At 35.6% G+C, this 22,821-nt stretch overlaps 1 protein-coding gene across 1 annotated transcript; it reads left to right on the top strand.

The window, feature by feature from the left end:
• Positions 1 to 3,723: 3,723 nt before the first annotated feature.
• LOC146136314 (muscarinic acetylcholine receptor M2-like) lies at positions 3,724 to 22,374 on the top strand. The gene is made up of 4 exons (XM_083395101.1): positions 3,724 to 5,333; positions 9,348 to 9,757; positions 14,120 to 14,413; positions 19,561 to 22,374. The coding sequence occupies exons 2-4, from the start codon at positions 9,348 to 9,350 to the stop codon at positions 20,564 to 20,566; spliced, it is 1,710 nt and encodes a 569-aa protein (XP_083251227.1). The 5' UTR covers positions 3,724 to 5,333; the 3' UTR covers positions 20,567 to 22,374.
• Positions 22,375 to 22,821: the final 447 nt, after the last annotated feature.

Here is a 22,821-nt window from a genome sequence, read left to right as displayed (position 1 = left end):
TTGATTGTGAATACGTATTGACTTCAAGCTTAAGTTTAAGCAATTAATACGTTTTAGGGTATTGTAAGTAACTTCATAATAGTACAAGTTTGCCGAATATGTTTTAGGCAGCTCGTGAACACTAAACTAGGCTAGCTGCGTCTAGCTAATCGAGCACGCGAAATAAAGGGAAGAGCCTTTTTCCTGTTAGACTTAGGCGCCTATATCCCGTTATTGTAGTCTTACAAAGCGCCATAGCACGCGTTGGTTTGTTCGCGTTTGGTTCTGCTGCGATAATAGGCTGAGTTGAAGCCGACATACGCTTAGTGATTTAGCTGTAGTGTGGCCTCGGGTGGTTTAATTGGACTCCCGGGTTGCAAAGTATAAAAATAGCAAGGTGTATACTGACCAGTTGAATATATTTGCCAGTTCGAAGACTTACCGCGTGTAGTAATAACATCAGTGACTACTATTGGATGGGCCTAGTGACAGCGTAACAATGAGTTAAATATTGTATGTCTCTTCAATTTAATCACTTCTGCTTATAATCTGTACCTTGTAAAAAATGATCAGGTGCTTCGTTGTTGCAGTTTGATGCGACCCCGCGGTTTTGTCGCTGTGGTAAACGAACGGGAATATGTCCTACAAAACGCGTTTTCGATTCACTTCGACGCTTGTAAAAATTGTAGGGCCTATGTCTGGGATCGATTTGATCACGTTATTCTCGATTTACGAATTTAATTAGCGAAGCGCTGACAAAACATATTCGTGGTTCCTCAAATGTAATACTGGTTTTTGTATCAACACTTGTTTTGAATAAACAGAATATTTTGTAATATCGATCAAACTTTATGTACACATAGTTGTGAATTTATTTATGGTCGTTAACCCAATATTACCTAACATTGTTACGTTTTCCAGTTATATTGATTTGTTTGAGACTGTTCTGCAGATAGATTGCCCAGGGTGTGAAACAAACCGATGTCAATTTCATTGCTGTGTTGCCTGCCAATCTTACACCCCGTCTGTTATGCTACCCTAACTTATTTAACAACACTAAATCATGAAGGTTGCTACAGTTGTTTGCTTGCCTGGGATGCTATTTGTTCTGCTCATCGCACGTAACCCTAATCCCGCCATCTACTGTATCAACAAAACGTGGGTGGTTAATATTAATATTAAAAAGTTGATAGCAAATAGACAGCCAACAATAATATATTTGTTGAATTTTATGAATCAATTTGTTATCGAAACCAAGAAACTATGATACCCTTACATTATTATATTTTAAGTTTAGGAATATAAATGTTAAGCAAGTATTCTGCATGACGTCAGTTTTAACTCTGAAATGTGCTGTAAACAAGTTGTCACACAAGGAATTTTAAATTAGTCGCGCTGAACCCTTCAAACTTGTTTACCGACCCCCATAGGTCCGCCGAGCCCCCTTTAAAAAGAGTTTTGTTTTACATTCAATAAATTCTGTTCGTTTTTCGGCAAATTTTCGAAACGCACTTGCCCAGGGGTTTGTTTTTGAGGTAAAAAATATGATTGCTAAGCGTGTTTAAATAAATCCAGTGGTACACTAATAAATTATTTGAAGGAGACTGGGAAATAACCGAGGCCGGATCCAGGATTTTTGTTCGAAGAATGTTTAAAGACGTTGCACGAATTTACGTTAAACATTGTCAGAAAACATGTAATCTTTAAAAAAAACTTTTTTAAAAAACAAGTAACCTTTTTACATGGTTAACCTCGTGCACTTTGAATTCGATACAACGGTCTTGTCTTCATGTTACTGCAACTAGATTACGTGGATGCATTGCAATCAGATTACGTTGATGCAAAGTACTTTGCAGCAGTTACGCCACGGTGTTCCCGGAAGTTTAATTTAAATCCACATACTAATTGCTGGGATTCATAACTTACGGCCCTTCAGTTGACTACATTGTTTTTATTTTAAATATGTGAGGAGTGTACTATTTCCGTTAAGCTAGAGTCTAGCTAGGTCGGGCATAAAAAGTTTTAAAAAAATGTCTAGCAGCTAGACTATGATTTCGAGAAATATGCGAATCTCGTTTATGTGTTTAATTCGTCGCGTAGCCTTTCCAACTGAAAGTTTTGCCAATTTTAACCAACTAAAAGCTTTTTTAGTTTACCTGTATGTTTTCTTACGAGTTTACTCGAGAACTTTACCTAATTCAGGCTTGAGTCTCCAAAATGACCAATAAAATCTAATAGATCAGCAGTGAAAATGGTTGGCATGGCAACAAACTAGCTTACCCCTATTTATAGTTGCACACTGGTCTAAAATGAATCTGAAATATTGGACTTTAAACCAATTAAAGACTTTTAAAAAATTAAATAACGTTGTTTGCTTATAACATTGCTAGAGTCAACTCATAGTTGATAAAATTATGCTAATGTTAAATTGATTTTATCAGTAACCTTTTAGCTGGTGATATCACCTAAACTAACAAAAAATAAGACAAAATGTATGATGTAAAATATAGACTTGGCCAATCTGTTTTTATGCCGAAAAATGTTCAATGCAAAATAACTGTTAAAACAGTGTTGTTTCCTACTTACCGCTTGTTGCACAATGCGCACCCTTGATGATGTTAATGTTTATAAAGATCCATCTGCGGTATTTAAATCATTACTATTTGAAAAACATTTGAAAGCTGTGCGTGAGGAAGTGATAACGTGCCTATATGTAAACATTTTTTGGATACAAAGTGTATAATTCTTTACTTATATCTAATCCAGTGTTCAGACCCTTTGTCACAGGACTCAGGTACTTGAACAGTCTCTCTATGTTACCGAATAAATTTAAGACTCCACTTATAAAAAAAATGAATGGTTAAACATGGGTTTACGATAACATGCTATACAATTCGTTTTTATGTCAATAACTTACTTGTTTGAATCAGGTCGACATTTTATATCTTTGCATTTCTGGAAACCTTTTCGTTTTCAGAGGCAAGACTAACGTCGTGTATAGTGTGCAAATAGAAATATTAATAAGGTCGGTGGAAAACTGCATAATTAGGTATTTTTGTAGAGTTGTGTATCATATGGCTTGTAGAAAACGAATTACCATCTTGCAGTTAAGGTCGTGAGTGAAACTTCAGGTTTTTACATAAACACAGCGGCCATTTTAAGGGCTTTGTGCAAAAACATGCTGTTCAGAATTGTGTTAACGCCACTTCGACGTTTATCGGTAAATGTAAACCGCACTTTCTGCTTTTTTCGCTAACATGACAGAACAGTCAAGGTTGTATTCTAAAATTCATTGTGTTGTAAGCATCCGAATACTGAAACGAGTGATTTATATTTATGATTCTTACTCGCTGGCCCGCAAAAACTGTTTGTTTGTTTGTTTGTTTGTTTGTTTGTTTGTTTGTTTGTTTGTTTGTTTGTTTGTTTGTTTGTTTGTTTGTTTGTTTGTTTGTTTGTTTGTTTGTTTGTTTGTTTGTTTGTTTGTTTGCCAAGTTTGCTTAATTTGTGCAGTTGAACTTTACCTGCAAACCTTTATCGCACTTAGCGCCGATTTAATATCATGTTTCAATATGTTAAGCCGTTTGGGAGACTCTGTTAAGTAGAAAAACACCCCAGTAGTGGATGGCACTCTCGAAATTAAAATTCATGCCAAATTACAATGACACAATTTGCAATGCTCTGTATCCTTATTCCACTTTTAGTTATGGCAAAATCTTGCATTAGTCACTCAATGTAAGATTTGTTTTGTGTTCGGCGAAACTAATTCTAGTGTTAATAAACCGCACGAGCAATTCTAACGCAAAACTTTAATGAAAAAGATTAATTCATAAAATTTAGCTAATTTTCAAGTGAATTTCAACTCCCACCTGGAAAGTTGCCTTAATTGTGGGGCGTGTTGCAATAGAAAAATGCTAAATGGTTATTTGTCCTAAAATGTCTAAATCTTATACTCACAGTTCCAGATTACCTAGGCTATAACCCTATACAATACCATATACTTCTTGTTAGTATCATTTATTATTATTGACTTGCCGTATGGTTATCTAAGTAAAGTACCGGTATCGTGCCTTAGAAATTCTGGTTACTGGTCCGTTACAGGATTTTTACCGGTCGGCAAGTGTCAAAAGTTTAAGAACTACCTTCGTAAATGAATGGCAATAAAATCCTAAATTTATTATGAAGTGTTACAGGAAAAAAAAATTTTAACTCCGTACTAGAATAAAAAAAATACGAACAGTTTAACGTCACCATCGGTTCTCATTTTAAGCAACATAAATTCTTAAAACCCTTTTCGCTCTGAGTTTAAGCTTTCCTAGAAACTGCGCAGGTAATTACGCAAGTATAACTGAAACAAAAATAAGGTTAACGATCTTGCGATTTGCGTCTTGTGCTAATTAGTTTATAGTTTCTTGCTGTTTTGGCCCCTTTGCTAATTTTCTTTTCAGGCGGATTTGGCATAAGTTTTGCCAGTACAATTAGGTACATTTGATGAAGATCTACGTTTTTAAAGGGGTTATGTAACAGACCATTAGGTACCAGGCCAAGAATCTTTTGTTTTATAGTTTGTTTCATCCTGTTTTGAGAACAGTTTTGTTTAGGTCGAAGTCACGGTGAATACAATAATATGCTTCATGTATACTAAAAATGCACATAGACATATTATTGAAAGTATAATTAACCTTTTTAAATTAAGTTTGGCTAACTTAGATAAACTGTGAGTTATCTTGTTTCCAAAAATAATTTTTCTTTGATATTTATATAAGACTATTTTTCAATGTTTACGTACATCTATAATGTTTTTGCAATACGGTTATTGTAATTTGACTAACACAGTTTAAACGCAATGAATTAAGCGGTTCTACTTTCTACACAGCCTTACAGGTAACAGCAGTTGAGTCAACGGACCTCCACATTTTTGTTGAAAGCAGCACCTAGATAAATGCCAATATATATCAAGTAATGCGTAAATTTTTTTGTGCCTAATATGCCATTTCTCTTGAACTAAAGTTTTCGGCGATTAGGAATGAAGCAAAGTGTTTCCATGTGGTCTCAACGCGATGCCTAATAGTCGACAAATATCGACCTGTTTTAGGTATGATACTTATTAAATATGTTAAGGGGACACAAGGCACTGGACGATTACGAAAAAGTGGTGAAAAGATAAAAAACGGTTGGGAACCACTGCACAATAGGATAACAATAAACAAAAGCAAACATTGGTTCTGTTTATCGGCAAATATAAAATCTATTGTTTTTCCTCAGCTACTTCGGTTTTATAGGTTTAAAATGTGCCCCACTAGAAGAAAATAAGTCCATATTGCTGCTTCGGAACATTTGGAACGCTCTAGTAAACGGTAAATAAAATTAGTAGGTGTTGGGTTATATTTATGTCTGCTTTTTTGCCAAACATATTTGTATCTGCATTGCTGCTATTGAAATTGCAATATCGGAAGCATTTAGTCTACTACTAAACCTCGGTACACTTCTGCATTACGTAATTTTGTAAAGAAACTCTGAAAATACGAATTCCACACTGCTATTTGCCTATTAACTATGATCGCCGAGCTTTTACTGTGACATAATGACATTTAACATTTGACTGACATGGTGTACAGCGCGTAGCACTGAACTGCTCTATACACTTCTACTGACATGGTGTACCCCGCTGCTATACACTTCTTTTTATGTTTTTTAGAATAGGTTGGTAAAAGCGTGCGCTGTGCCTGGTTTATGTTTACTGTATATCTCCGCGCGATTCTTAACTCAATTTATAGTATGTTATATCCTATTAAAAAAATCGTTTTACTCGAGAGGCGCCATGTCGTCTTGAAAATATAAGTTTTGCCACCCTTAACGATATAAGGGCGTTTTTTCCTTTGCGAAGAATTAACAAACAAAAATAATGAAACGTTCGATAAACATGACGGCTTTAAAATTAACCTTACAAATTCTAAAAAGAATTGATAATTGTAAGAAATTTTAGTATCCATTGATATCAAAGACAATTATCGTTATCTTTTCTGCCGATATACCAACAACAGTTCTGTTTAGAGTTACGCCTTGGTCCGCAAAACAAAACATTTTGAATTAGGTCGTTAAATCCGAATTTTAATCAGAAATTTTGAATATTGGCTTTCAACGCATTTGATTTAAACAGTTGATCAAGAAAGTTTAACACGTGCACTGCGCTTATTTATGTAACTGTTTAACTAAAATTTTACAATTAAAGTGATAAACATTAATCGTTTCACGTGATGTTAGCACCATTTGTAACTATACGGTTAGGGCTAACCGATACTTACTTTCTGTTACCGTATTTATCCTATCAACAAAGGATACAGTAAAAATAAATAAGGTTTTTTTTAAGGACTATAATATTCAATTACGTTTGCAAAAGTCATGTTTTATCAAGCAGCTATTAGAACATTAATGATACTGTAGAAAATTGTGAGGTCCATCGCTTGGGTTTTAAAATTGTTTACGCTTTCGCGGTTTGTTATGCGGTCTTTAAAACCTGAGAGCAATTAGGTGCGATGAAAGAGAATTGTTTTTAGCACACGCCCTAAACCGCACAATAATATTATACGAATAGGGTAATTCTTTAGGACCCATAGCCGTTGACCATTCGTAATGAATAGGACTAACATTTTTTCACTTATTGAATTGAAATTTTGACAATTTTTGACCTAATAATTTTTTTCTTACCAAATTTTGACTTTTCTGGAATACAATAATGCAAGCATCTTATTGTTGTATGAAGTCCTGCATTAGTGACTATAGGTGTCACCAGTTATTTTTTTGATGTGTACTAATGTCTGGTATGACACTAATTAGTTATTTTTAAGGATTTTTGTAAATTTCTTGAAATTCGCCTTTAGTAATTGTATTGTTTTGTTACTTTGGTTATTCCTTATACGAAAACGATTCGCAAACAGCTAAAAAGCGGATTTTATCTCGATTATCTTGACGCAAGTTACATTGCCAAAACGAATATAACAGCAATACCTATGGCGGAATTGTCTGCCATTTTATAATAGTACAGAACTGTTTTAAATTCCTATCGTCATAATAATATTATATTTTTGATTTGATTTTCTCAAAATGTTACAGCCAAAATGATATTGTGATACTATACTGAAAACGCTGAGGCTAATTGTTGGCTCACACTACACTCGTCTAGCGTTATCGTAAAAAGTTTTTTTGAAAAAAGCTTTCGGTTGCGGAAAGTTGAAATATTTTAACTTTGACGCTTTCGGTTTAAAGCGAGAAAATTTACCGTTAACGCTGGCAACGCGTTATGTGTAAAGTGGACGACTCCTGCGTTTTACGCCAGACGCTAATGCCAGGAGCAAAGCGCGTATAGTGTAAACCAACCTTCACAATCAACCAATTAATCACGGATAAATTGTACGCTATGGTGACGTAACAATTAAAATCATATTGCGCAGGGAAATAAAACGCACATTAGGTATTACTTTTCACAAAGTTTAACAAAAGACAGTTCACAACAAGGTTATATCTGTTAATAGGAAAATGTTGTCTTACTGAACAGCGGGGCATTTTTGTCGACTATATTTAAAAAAAGTTCTATACCGACTAAAATGGGACGTATGGTAAGCTTAATCATGGACTAACAACATAAAACATCCGGGGCATATCCAAGGAGCACGAGGCCATGTCACCACAAAAACTATAAATTGTTTCCTATTTTCCTTACATGAATGCTAAAAAATGAACATTATATGCTTTTGTATTCCGTTCTAGTTATGGGCGAACGGAATGTAGAATTCTGTGTTAGGGGTAAACGGAACTAAAAAATGAATGAAACACTGGTATAAACAACCGCGTAGATTCGATTAAAGTTTGTTGGACTCGTATGTAACCACGCCAGATGCGAGTTGATTTTGGATCCCATCAAACTATACATCACGAAAAAATGGTCACAACTGATAATATAATATAGTAGTTTTGACCTATTGTACTCTTTGAATCTTTTGTAACAACTTAACGGTGTTGCGGTTCTTTAAAGCAGTTATCCTGCAACATCATAGTGAATAAATTGGGTTAATGTAAAGCTTTAAAAACCTTTAAAAAATAAAAAATAAACATAACAAAAAACATATAAGCAAGCCAGTTTGCCCACCTCCATAGGTTGTGAACCGTAGATATATAGTATAGTTAAAGTAACTATAGTTACTATAGGTTGTAAAAATGTTTCAACTATATTTAGAAACGTTTATACTGTTTAATTTGTTGCAGCATTCGTCCAAATACCCACTTTGGTGTGTGTGTATACGATTCTCGTGTTAATTATAATACGGACTATTGGGTATAGCACACATGGAAAGCATAAGTAAGGCACCACAGTTGATCCGCCGCACATGTGACATGCTTTCGCGACACATCCGTTGCTGCGTAGCACTGGTCTGAACCATCACCAGACCCATCAAAGGCGCTTGTACATAGTCAAGTCATACACATCCACTAACAAAAATCGCAGTAAAAAAAGTAGTTGATCCGCCGCACATGTGACATGCTTTCGCGACACATCCGTTGCTGCGTAGCTCTGGTCTGAACCATCACCAGACCCATCAAAGGCGCTTGTACATAGTCAAGTCATACACATCCACTAACAAAAATCGCAGTAAAAAAAGTTAAAAGTGGTGCATAACCTGGTAAAAACGCCAAAAACGAAATCAAGAAAAAAGTCTAATTTGATAAATTTTCCAATATCAAGCTTCTTGTGGAAAGGGAGTAAGTTAAGCGACCCATTGGGACGAATTTGCCCACGGGGCGTATTTCGCTATTGTCGGGTTGTTTCACGCAGTGGAACAAATCTTCGACGCAAAACAGGCAATTAAATGTAAACGTACCTGCAAGGCTGTGAAAAATTTATAAACTAATGGCTTTACCTTAGGTTGAAGTGGGCTCTCCTAGGTTTCTTTATGCAGTGAAAAGACTTCCCCAGAGTTGGTTTCACAGAGAACTACAAACCAAATTTTATACGATTTGGTTAAATGGCCTATTCATTTAAAACTGAATGCTCGAATTAATTTTTTTATTGCGTTTGCGTGATTTTCGTCATAGCTAATCGAATTTGTGGCCAACCACAGTTTACTGAAGCTGCATTGTCGTCTAATAACTAAGATTTGTGCGTTGGTGCATCTATCTCTGTCTGAACATATACCCTGTTTATTCACTAATGGTTTTTGATCGACGTTTATCGTTAGTGATTTTTTATTGATTTACTTAAAATTTATTCCCTCCCTGAATATTAGGATTGACTATTTTAAATAGGCTATTTTGTAGTGTCAATTTGAATCTTTCAAGTTCAGTTGTTACGATATACCTCCTTCTTGTACTGACAGATGAATACCGCTTCGCCGCTGCTGTCAACGTCCGCACCAACCGTCAATATGAACTACACAAATAATTTAACAAGCAACAGCAATAACTCGACCGGGTTGAGCATAGAGGTGGTGATTCTTATGTGCGTCTCAGCAGGACTGTGCAGTTTTCTGACGGTGGCCGGTAACTCTATCGTGATCTTATCCTTCGTGATTAATAAAAACCTACGCAACTTCAGCAACTACTTGATCCTGAGCCTTGCCGTCAGTGACCTCACCATCGGTGCTTTCTCAATGAACGTCTTTACCAGTTACACGGTAAACAATAATTCGTGGACGCTCGGTCCAGCGATGTGCAAGGCATGGCTCACCGTCGATTACACAGCAAGCAACGCGTCGGCCACCAACCTACTCGTCATCTGCTGTGACAGGTCAGAACCCTCGCCCACAATTAGTTAAAACAGGGTGGTCTGACAAATTACAACATTGGAGGGCATTGTATTATTTGCGTGTGCTTAGCCAGCCGCACACAATGCGTTATCATCACCCGTTCTGATATTCATAGGGTATGTTTAGTTTGGTACACCTTTCTTATAGCTTTGATTGTATATTTCTTAGATTTTTTTCATGCAGTGCGTATGCAAACGCTCTGCATAATCTGAAAACGGTCGATAATTTCAAAGTTTAGCCACAGATCATGATGTCAAAGAATGATTTTAAACTCGTGTTTTTGTTTCTTTATAACTATATAACTGCAAACTTTTTTGGTTTTATAGAATTTTTAAAACCAATCCAACAATTTTTTAAATCGCTTTTGACTAACCTAAAATTCTAAAACAACGACAAAATAGTGTAAAGAGTACCGCAAGTTTAATATCGTTAAGCCCCCCTCGGTAGTTTTGGGTTCCCTACAAAATAACAAAAAAACATCAATAAATAAATAAATAAATACTAAAATTTCAAACAAAAATTTGGGCGAAGATAATAGGTTTGGGGTCAAAATTCAAGCCCACATGTGGTCCACGGAGAATTATTACGTTATTTGATATCCTAACTTTTTTCTACTCGCTCACCGATAAAAGGATCAATCAAATTTAAAGTATTGGATTATTAATAAAAACTTTTCGTTTTTAACTGTTTTTTTTTTGTGTATGGTATTCATATACTATTGCTGTCGGGCGGATCTGTAGGCCAAACTTAATTACCTTTAAGGTGCTGCTGCGTGTTGTTTTGAAGGGTTTAGCCCCAAAAGCGCCGCACCATGGTATTGTATGAAAAAAATGTGCATATTTGTTCTGTACAAATGCATTTTTGCTGCATAAGATCGAAAATATAACGGTTGTTTTTGAAAGACAAGGATTTAGTTGCAAATTTACCGCGAAAACATTTGCCACGAGGTAGCTAACTGTAGTAACTTGCTTAATAACATCACGTTTTGACGAAACCCATCTTTAAACATTTTTATGCCCTTTCTCACAAACAATAATCCTGAGTCCGCCTCTGCTTTCTGTGTTTGGACCGCAACCAATCCACAAACTATATTGTGGCCCTAGACCAGAGGTTTTCAACCTATGGGCCATGGCCCAGTAGTGGGCCATGACGCTGTTTACAGTGGGCCATAGAGCTTGGCATACAGCGATATCAGAAATCATGCCATTGTGAACACATAAGAGTCCGACAAATTAATGGCAAACACCTCGGCCAAAAGTTATTTTGTAACATTATTTCTTTTTATAATGCGTTAGATTTCTCGCCACCCAACGTGTGGTACCGGTGTCGAGAAGGTTGTCTAAACGTAACAACTGCGTTTCTTACGTATTATTCTTTGTTACGTTTATTGTTTTGTTTGCGAGTAGTAATTTTGCCTGGTTTAGGACAGCGCTTCTACTGCTCCGCAACCGGTGTGCCGCGACGTTCCGGTAGGTGTGTTACTTGTGTTTCAGGGTACTTCTTAATCAGTCTAATTAACGCGAAAAATGTATATCTCATCAGGTAATTATTTTGACCTTATGCAATATTCCAAGTGTAAATATATGAACTTCAATAATAATTAAAACTTTTAAAACTTATGTTATCTTCTATTGTCATAAATCGAATATTGGCTTAATCACCAAGAACTACCAGGATTGTAAAAATACAACAATTGTTTTCAAATTTTACACCAACGTGAAAAGGGAGATTTAATCATGCCCTCGAAACCCATAAAATATCATTGTAAATATGTTATTGGCATTTTGTGATTGTATAATTAGTCTTGGGAGTTGTTTCGAAAAATATCTAAAGCTACAAAATACAAACCACCAATGTCCGGTTTCATTTTCCAATTGGTGTTAAAAGCCCTCTGTTTTCCGTCAGCTATTGCAAGAGAGTACAATTTTTACGACTTTGACTGTCTTAAGAAATTTTAGAAAGTCTGTAAAACCGCAATATCAGAAGATAAAGGAATACGTACAATTTTCGGCGCCTTTGGCACATTTCATTATAAACTCCTCCTTTTCTAGTGGCTGCCCTTGATATTTGCTGCCCCGCATGATATATTAAGCTACTCGCCTTGGTGGTCCTAAGCCACACCATTAAGTATCGGGCGACGTAACACATTTGAAATAATGTACAAGCTTTTTTCACAACTCTCAAGGTTTGGCGCAAGAAAGATACAAATAAATAAATTAAGACACTAAATCTAACAAGCTCTAAGCAGGGATAAAAGTCGAAATATTTTCTTACCGGTAAGTAAGTTTTCACAGATGACGTCCAAAGTTACGTAAAAACGGGATGTCAAAAACAAGTAACCTTGGGCTAATCTTTCGATGTAGTGCACAAATATGTAACTGAAATTCTAGTTTAAATACATTAAAGGAGATGATGGGATAGCCTTCATTAAAAAGTGTCATGGCCTGATTAAATAAGACCATTTTTACCGGTACGGAGTATCTGCAAATACTATTTTACCGAAAAGCCTTTCGGGTCATTCCGGTTCCTTTCAGCACATGGTTTGTCTCAGACCTTATATTATTTGAATGAAAGTGGTTAAATGGTAGAAGATTTCGTAGCCTGACTGCTTAGAGTGTTTTTAATCAAATATACACTGTTAATAAATTCTTGTGGCGTAATCTATACCCATCACCGTTGGCTTGTAATATTTACGAATCTAGCTGACCATTAGTATGTGTGTGACTGGGAATGAAAATGAGTAATATTCGGCGCCTCATATACTACTTACAAACTTAAATTATATCAATTAAAGCTTTTCCAGCAATTTGTTATAGGCTTAACATCTTATAGTTGGTCAGCATAACGAATGTTGTCCTTGTTCCATTAGGGTTTTTATGATTTAACATAACGCCTTTAATTTATCAATTGGCGACTCTTTATCACGTTGATCAATTTATTAACCGAATTGCATTAAAGCTGTCACGATTTGCAGTTATACCAGGCATTTTAGGGCCACAATATCGATCCTTATCTAATCGAGCGCCGGCATTTCGATCGAACGTGGCCACAGTGACGCATTGCAGGGAATTCTGCGTGATGCAGATCTTGGCCTAATTTTGAGTTGCAACCTATTTTTAGCGGCCGTTCTGTCGTATTACAATTTTTTCACCGTTAAACGAATTATATTTGGCCAAAGAACTTAGTTTGGTTATTATTGTCAAATTTTGAATCCATATAAAAACAATTTTATTATAATAAATCATTTCCGTTTTAAAAAATAATTTTGCACTAAACAAAATTTCTTTTAAACAGTCTATTATTTTATGTTTTGTGAAGTTTTGTTTGACCCCCAATAGACGTCAAAGCCGGATACGGTATAACCTGGGTTTTTGGGATACAGCAATCACTTCAGTGTGGTGTTGATTTTGTGGAAATACGGGAGGGGTGATAATTTGATGATTATGTACTATGTTGGTCCGTATTTAAAAACCAATTTCCAAATGTAGGTAAAGGTTTTTATTGCTTTCACTAATACATCATCAAAACGGTAGTCGGTAACAATATAACCCACTTACTGATACATTTTTGGTTCAAAAGTAGGTACATTTAACGATTAATGTTGGAAAACTGTTAATGTGCTGTGTGTAGATTTAATAACTGTTGTTTCAAATGCAAAAACTCTCTTATTGCGGTTTACCTGCTTCGCTTTACTTAATTTGGTCGCGTATAAGGGTTCATTCCAAATTTTTTTTATTTGCCTACCTCGTAAAACTGCTTCAAGACCCAATGCTTACAAACAATGGCCTAAAACCAGTGCTATCAAAACTGGGGATCGAAATTTTCTGTTGAATATCATCAAGTTTTAAAGGACGCGGAAAACTTTGACAAATGAAACGTTTGAAAGTCTTTACCTCTGCATTACCTTAAAGTTGGCACCATTGTTTAGGATAAGGCAAACATATGTTCGTTTTTTAATTGTTTTAAACACGTTATATGAATCTCATGCGAACGCCTGTAACGTTAATATTTATTTCTTCGCAGCTCAGCGGGGAAAAGACGAGTAAACTGAATAGTAACATTACGACTATTCAACCTCAAATATTTTTAGTAAATCAGTGATTTTTCTTTTGATCGACAAAAACACAATGTAAAAAGTACTTTCAAATCTGTTTAAGATTTTTTTTTCAAATATATTTCACACTTGGCAGCAATGGCTAGTATAAACTATTACTTTGAATATGGAGGAATCAAGTGACAAAATGTATTGAATTCTTTATAAAGTGCCACCTGATTCCTCTATTTAGAATAAGATAAATACGGACATTAACAAAGATTTATAATAATTGTATTATTTTTTTCAGGTACCTTGCAATCACCAAACCGGTAAAGTACCGCAAGTGGTGCACTCCTCGACGTGCTGGGCTGGCCATCGCGGCCGTCTGGAGCCTTTCGTTCCTCATGTGGGGTCCAGCAATCATCCTGTGGGACGTCATTTCGGACGGAAGCAAGATCCCTCCCGACCATTGCTACATACCCTTCATCAACGATAGTGCCGTGGTTACAATTGTCACTATCATAATCGCCTTCTACTTTCCGGCCTTCCTGATGTGCATGTTATATCAGCGTGTCATCTACAAGCTGAGAAGACGGCGGCAGTAAGAGTTAGTTTATGAACGCGAACCACCTTTGGCCCTTTACTGTCGCTGCGTACAACCTTGTTTAAAAAATAATTAATTTTGCTTGATTTTACTTACGTTTGGTGAATCCAATAAAGTTAATTAACAAAATCCCCGATCGCAGCAATATAAGGATATACGGATTAACGAGGGGTCATTGTATTACAAAACTTTGCGCCGGGTGCAATTATGCATTTGCACAATGTTTTCACATATGATGTCACAGCTTTTGTCAGAACATGTCGCGACAATTCATGTAATCATGATATTCGTCCTTTATTTAGCAAACTGGTGTGTAATTATTCAAAAGAAACAAAGTTAATTGCGGAAGTTTGAATAAATTTGCGTATATTTGGTTTTAGCTGACAAAATGTTTACCATATAGCCATAAGAGAAAGATTAGCACATTGCTCAATATATATAAGGACCGTTGATTCTATAGTTGAATGCTACAACGAACTCACGTAAAAAGTTTGCACGAAGGGCAAAAAAGACATACATTGCGTTGTTTTTAAGTTTAATGGTTGTTATTTGTGATACAATTTCCATTTTGCTAAGACATAGATTTCCGCATACAGCATAAATAGCTCTGACTATATTAGGGTTGCCATATTTGATAACGCACAATTTCAGACAAAAGCAGGCTCATTGTTCCGGGGCTGATCAAACTTGTCCGGAGATGACTTCATAACGTTTCTTATAATTCTCAGAAACCCGCTGTTTTCGCGCGAAGCAGAGCTCAAACAAGCTACCTGGAATGAGTCTAATCGCCCGAAAAAATGTTGACATTAAATAGAAATATTATGGGATTGCGACATCGCCTATTGAAGCAGGCGTTTTTACAGTAGGCGTAGACCCAATGTGTGTGAATAATGGTTTCCTTTCTTGACATTCGGTATTAAAAAACACCCAAACTTGCCTGTGTTTTCCGGAACGAAAACCCAAGAACTAAAAAATAATAAAACATAATGTGATTGTTCGTGTATGACGTAGCATTAAATGACAATTAAACCAACGATAAATGGTGTGCTAGTTTTAGGCCGATTGTTATGTAACTTCCCGTAAATACATAAATTATTATAATATTTAAATACTACACTCTTTTAAACATTTTTCGGATTTACAAACATCTCAAACGATATTTGTAAAGTTTTGCTAAAATATTTAAATCCCGGACATTTGAGCACATATTATCGATTCCCCCCGGCATGTCAGGGAAAATCCTGAGGTATGGCAACTTTAAACTAGATAATTTGGCTGAAATTACATTTTGTATTGGGTTGGGCACACACAATAGTACACAGGACCTTTATGAAAAAATAATTCACTCTAATACATTTAGATAGTTTATATTAGCAGGGCCGTGCCTAAAAAGCTGTTTTTCGTTAAATTTCTGTTGGTGCTTTCCCCCAAAAAACTTCTATAATGCGGATATGTCTACAAAACACAATTCTAAATTTTAACAGTTCAGAACATTCAAATTGCATTATGCAATATTAACATATATATGTGTATAAGGCAATAACAAATATTAAAAGCACGCATGTATCTACAGTAGATGACAATACTAGAATTAACATTGTGGTACGGAAAACATTTTCTCTGTTTTGACTTTCGAGAATGTTCATATGCATTCTCCCTATTGTATTAATGTTCAACTGACCTTGGTGCGGTAAAACTTCTCTATTTCTGTCTAGCGGTATCTTTATATGCCAAACCAATAGTTTTTCTTTTTAGTTGAAACGTCCACCTTGCTCTTCTCTTGTAGCTACTAATTTTCTGGGAGTAATTTCTTTGTTTTAGCTCCACTATTCCATAGAGTAGACATAAAAGGCATGGATACTATTTTATTGTTACCTATATGTAGGATAAAATTAGGTAGTCGAAGAGCGTTCGTTTAAAGCTCGTTCGTTTAACGGAAATTGATAAACAAAACCCGAGTGTTTTTATTACCCCAAATCATATGTAATGTGTATTGGGATTTCTTCACAGAATTTAGTTTTATAAAAAAAATTTGGGGGATGAAATAAATCTGAGGTTATTTCAAAATCACCAAAAATAATTCAGAACAAGTCTTCATTTCGCAAACAACAGAAATTCTTTTTTTGTAGACTGTAGTGTAATGGCTCCCTTGTTTAAATTAAACATGGTTAACCTGTTAGTAGGTAAAAATGCGGATGTACACCTACGACCTATGTTATCGCCTTTTCTTTCAATGGTGCTTGTTCGCTTCTTTGCAACAAAAAACCCAACCGAACTTATTTGCACAGAAATTATTGAAACCAACTGCTAGTAAACAAAAAACAGTTTAGAGGGGCAGGGCCACCTGTATAAATTAAAAGGTTTTGAAAGTTTAAACTGAATACTTGATGTCTATTGAACTTAAAAAAAAATTTTCAAGTAAATACAAAGGCAATTAACTATGAACATTTTAAATATAATCGCACAAGAGCCCACATGTAATATTTAGAAACCGTGTTTGTATTAGGCCAGCCGAGTGCCATAAGGTTTGTCTTAAAATAGTTTTTTTATTTAAACCTCTTGTAACCAGATATAGCTTTTTCGACAATTGAAGTAGCAACCTTTTGACATTCTTGCTTTGCCAAGCTTAACTAGGTCGATGATATCCCGCGCACGTAGTTAAGATGATAAAACAGTGCGGTAGATTTTTTTAAAGCGGTTGCAGTTGATTTAATTGAAACTAAAACCTACGTCCGTTCAGCGCTCTTCTGTACCCTGGCAATTGGGGTCAGTAAACGTTCTTGAAGGCCTCATAATCAGTGTTCCCTTTAATAAATTGTCATACTGAGCAAATGTTAGTATAGTGAGCATGAATGTTTTCATGCTGAGTTAACAGAGATTTAAACAAAAACAGATCTTGCAAGCCTGTAAAATTAGTATACGATTTGTCCGAAATACAAACGAACTTTAATACGCATAAGGTTTTGTCAGTTGTTGTTACCTTTTGCGGCTCCTCTATTCTTTCATAAGTCATCATCACTTTGTGTCCCCCCTACTCATGTTTTTGGAAAAAAAACGTTACGAAATGTCTCAAGGGGGGTTTCTTAAGTCACAATAAAAACTACAAATATGAGTTTAACTGACTAATAATAAAAATATTGTATGCTGGTGGCCAACCATAGACTGCAAACGCTGAGTTTGTTTGTGCTGCATAGTTTCACAGTTGCGCACCTCAGGGGAAGCACTGTGGGCTCTTACGGTATTCCTATATTTGTGTATAGCTGACATTAGTATATTGCTTTTCACTTTGAAAGTTTTTAATGTCAACTCTAACAAACATTAAGCTTGATCAATACGATAAAAATAGATTGTACAATTTTGTTTACACCAAATAGTATTAGAGATTTATTTAAACAAGTAAACCTAAATTGTCGCCAATTGTTTTTATTTTAAGTTCTATTGTGTTACGCCCGTGAGAACAATAAATTCCAATAACTATTTTTTTCAATAAGTCAAAATAAATAATTAAATTACTTTCGCTTTTTTTCTAACATGAATAACATGTGACAAATTACATGCACACATAGCCACTGTAGTATTGTATAAATCCGGTGTAGACATGCGCTTTGGTGACGATTTAAAATGATGTCAGAACCCCCATGTAGTGGTATAATTCTATCGGTTTTGAGTTGACACGGCACATTGCAGAGACTGTAAAATGATACTTTGCCTGCCAGACATGTATCCGTTTTAGCATTGAGCTAAAATCGGCTGTTAGCTTGCGTTGCGCCTATACATATACAAATCAAAGTGAAAAAACGTTTAAGATTAGTTAGTACACTGCTCTGTCGAGTAAACTGATTTTTGAATAAAGGGACTAAATATTGTAGTTATCTTCCCACACATTTGCTAAATTAACACGTCTAATTAAACGGATCTACTTTTGTGTTTAAATCGATTTTTTTTGTGTTTTTAAACGATTATACAGCTTATTTTTCGTTAAAGTTCTGACGTTTCAATACGCGAATCAATATGTGCCTATTATGTAAAAATGTAACGGCCATGTCGTCTATGTACTGTTATGCTAACACGTGTTAGGTTGTACTTGTTTGACTATAAACTATTTTTTTTTTTTGGGGGGGGGGGGTTCACAATACTTTTCCTTTAAAAAAGAGAGCTTTTGTATATTTTTATACAGTTTAGCAAAGCTGTTAAGGCCCTCTAGTGATTTGCGTTTGGTTTTGGCTAATGTGTTACAGGCCATAGCTTCCCGTTTTAATAAGCCCCCCTCATTTCCCATAATGGATGATTGAATAACGTGAAATCGATCACGCTATTTCTCTATGATATTGAACATAGTCAGGATGCGCTACTTTAAAAGGAAAATAAAAATACTGATTGAGTACAAAACTTACCAACGGAATATTAGTTTATTTATGTGTTAAAGTACTTTCACTCTTGATAATATAATAATAATAATAATAATAGTTTATATGATTAAATAAGTTTTTTTTCTCACACAGGATGTGTGTAGGGCGCTAGTTTTTGACTTGGCAAAAAAGTCAAAATTTTGTCAAAATTTACATATTAAGTTCTTTGTTGATGTTTGGCTATTCTTTTGAACTGTTAACTTAACAATTTTCTAAAACGACAGCGTTTTTTTGTTTGTTTGTTGTTTTTTTAACTTTTTTTTATAGCTGTTTGAGTTTTACATAAACCCATAAAGAACTATTTTGCGTTCCGCCAGTCTTCAGTAAAAAATCAAAAACAAATGACTGACGATTTCAAGACACTAATGCATTACTACATATAACGATCTTTTTTAAAATTATTTTTTCCTTTCCTCATCTTTAAGGTACAAAAATGGTTGACTTAGGTATGAGGCTTGCTTGTGACATTCACGTTATATAAATGGTGACACGCATAATGGTGTAAGAAATCAGTTCTGTCCCAATCTTTAATTTTTATTAATAACAAATATGGTTAAAATAACGGAGCATGTGGAAATGCCCTAACTCACTGTAGACCTTTAAGTATTCTTATAAAACATGATCTGGCTAAATGCGGCAATGTGTTCCCATGAATATATTTTGTGTTAATGTTAAATAATTGTATTCAATAGCATTTAATTGACGCGATAGCTATCAAGTTTATTGTTTTGTCAGAGGCGTCCGAACACTAATACACAGCACATCGTCATCGAATACGTGCAAAAGCCGGAGTTTGATAACGTCGGAGATGAAGGAATCTCCGATGGTCTCACCTCTTGATGCTGACCTGAACGCCCCCGTTTTTCTGGACGAGGCAGTACCGAAGCAAGCTTCTGACGATGAAGACCTCAAAAAGAGTAACAACCATTTTAGAAGAACAACCTCAGAAAACAAAAAGTACACAAAGACTAGCAGTACTAGCCGGTTAAAAGGGATGCGCAATACACTGCATGTCAACAACCTAGCTCTCAACACAAGAGCAAACCTTAAACGTCAAGCCTTCTCGCAAGGATCATCGACAATCTCGGAGCCTGAATTTCACAATAGCAACAGCCTTCGTCCAGAAAACGCAAATGTGCGACGGCCCGCGCGATGGTTTGCTGAGCAAGGGCAAACAGAAACCACCAACGAGCTCGTAAGAGCGAACACTATATCCGTAACCAGCAGCGCGAAAGACGAATGCGATCACATTAGAAGAGCGGCGAGCTTTAGAGGCCGAGACCATCACAGTCGCTCGAGTTTCCGTCAGTTTTCCTTTCGTCGAGCACTACAGCGAAGTATTTCGGACCCACGTGAGTCAGTTCGCATAGCCCGCGAAAAAAGGGTTACTGTTCTCCTAAAAGTCATCCTCCTTTGTTTTATTATACTTTGGCTGCCCTACAGCCTAATGGTTGTAATACAAGCCATCTGTCGAACCTGCGTCGTCCCTGCATTTGCCTGGAACCTGGGCTACTGGTTATGCTACCTCAACAGCACCGTCAACCCGTTCTGTTACGGGCTTTGCAATGAAAACTTTCGCCGGACCTTCAAAGCCATCATAACCACCAAGTGGTGGACCAAAGACGCACAAAAATTTTTAAGGACAGGGAGAATTGCCGGGTCTAGAAATCGCTCCCCTAGTCGCGACACGTCCGAGATTAAAAAACTAATTAAGTTGAAATATCAAGCTAGCAAAAAATAGTTTAAACGGCGGACCATTGGCAGATGAAGATTTTCATCTCAGGATCAGAAATCGCTATTAATGTTCGGCATTTGACATAAAACTCTATAAATGACTGTTAGGCTTCGCCACAAAGCAACTTGTTTTTATTCTTACATAGCGTAAAGTTTAAACTACAAACAAAGGCCCAGCAGACACCGTTATGCTGCATTGTACGCTTCCTTTGACAAAGATTTTCCAGCGAAAATCTCACAAGTTCTTCCGCAGTTTAGAGGAAGCAACATTTTAAGCGCAAATTTAGTTCTGCCTAAATAATAAAATTGTTTAAGCTCGAAACCCCGGTACTGTAAATGGTTACAAAGGATTTTATACAATATTCGTTAAAATATGAGATTAAAAGACCAAAATCAAATATGCTTCGTTTTTATGCTGTTACGACTAATATCATGAGACAGATGTCTAAATTATACATAAATATTATGGAGAAAGGTATGTTTCATATTAGATCTGACAATAGCGGGTGACACGAAACATTTAGTACAGGGTCTCAAACATGCGGCACCAGAGAACATTTTGTGTGGCCCGCGACGCACTTTGCAGTATAAAATAATTATTTGTCTTTTCAGTGCCTCACGATGTTTTCGTTTTCTTAGGCCAAATGCAAATCTTCAGCGATGCATTTAGACCTAATATTAAAGTGTTTTCTTATGTGTTGTTCTTGCTTGTTGACGTTTCTAAATTTCTAAAAATGTATAGTGCAAGGTGGCGCAAATCCAAGCCCGTAGACCATATTGGCCGGCGACATCATGAGGCCTATCTGTGGCGCAGCGGAACATTGTTTCCATAAGTGATGGCCAAACATTTTAGCCTTGATTTGTCGCCCAATGCAGCAATACTTACCTTAAAAGGTATATTATTTCAAACATAGTAGCTTAACAACTGATGGTATTAAACTTTTAAACACTAAAGCAAATTTTGTTCTAATAATAACCTGAGAAAAAAAAGTCTTTGCTATTGTGTTTGTTAGCGCATAATTATGACGTCATCGGGTCGGATCGCGATACTTTGTTGAAAATGTAGGTTATCGATATAGAATTAAAATGTCAAGTATCGGACATCCCTAAATCGTTGTATTCGACCACATGTTACCAAAATTTCTTTCCAAAATACCCGATATTTTGGACAATAAGTTTCGCCACCCTATACCTATAACGTCATTACTATAGCTTTATCAAGCAAAATAAATAAAATTAAACGATCAAAGCGAGTTTTTCTAAGCTACTGCGCCCTAATTTGCTTTAGCATTAAAAAGTTCAGTTTGTCTAGTTGTAACCTGCACTATGTGTTTTGACAAATTTACTCTTCAAGGTAGAATTGCTGGATTGGATCACAATACATGGCCGGAATTTCTATATTAATTTGGTATCGGGTCGGCATCAATACCCCTCAAATATCGGGCGAGTACCGATACTATCACTTGATATAGGGTATGGGCTGCGATATGATGTTATCGGACAGCCCTATTTGATATATATATCGTCACTGGGTCTTATACCGGTGTCAAGAGCATTGACATTAACTACGAAATATATACTCTCAGGGAAGTCAACGAGCTTTTCGTTCGTTAAAATGTTTTTAACTTGTTTCGTTCTGGCTTATTTTTGCTTACAATCTAACATGCAACCAACCAATAATAATTTAGTAAAAATAAATATTAAAAGGGGCGGAGTTTTTTCACGAGTCGTCTAAGAAGGAAAATCCTTCTCAATCGTGTTTTTTCATTACTTTAGCGCCCTGTAGGCTATTGTTATTTAAAACCACTATTAGTTTTCTGACCTTTTAGCATTTTGTTTTATGTTATTAACTTGATATTTGTTGCAAAAATTTAACTATGTTTTGTTTGAATAATTGAAATAAATAATTTGGTTATACATCACACATTTTTTTAACTACACTTCAGTTTTGCGTTTTCATAAGTGTTTGACACAAAAACAAGGCAAATTTTTTGAAAGATTGCAAATTCATTTATTAAACCATAATTATTTGGTAATTCTCTTATATTTAATACGAAACATTATAGGAAAAATGATCAGAGTCGTCTTTCGACTTGGCTTAGGCCTCATGCGAAGAATACACATAAAAGTTTTATTTTGTTGAAAACATAAGCAAGAAACGCAAAGTATAATAACGAAAAACATTTGGGTAATTTTAAGTGCCTTTTTAGGACCATTGATTTGTCTTGAAAAATGGAAAATTCTTACTGTAGGACATGGTAG

Source organism: Ascidiella aspersa, chromosome 8 (genome assembly GCF_963924565.1).
Source record: "Ascidiella aspersa chromosome 8, kaAscAspe10.2, whole genome shotgun sequence".
Classification (NCBI taxonomy): domain Eukaryota; kingdom Metazoa; phylum Chordata; class Ascidiacea; order Phlebobranchia; family Ascidiidae; genus Ascidiella; species Ascidiella aspersa.
This window is presented reverse-complemented; position numbering and strand designations above follow the sequence as displayed.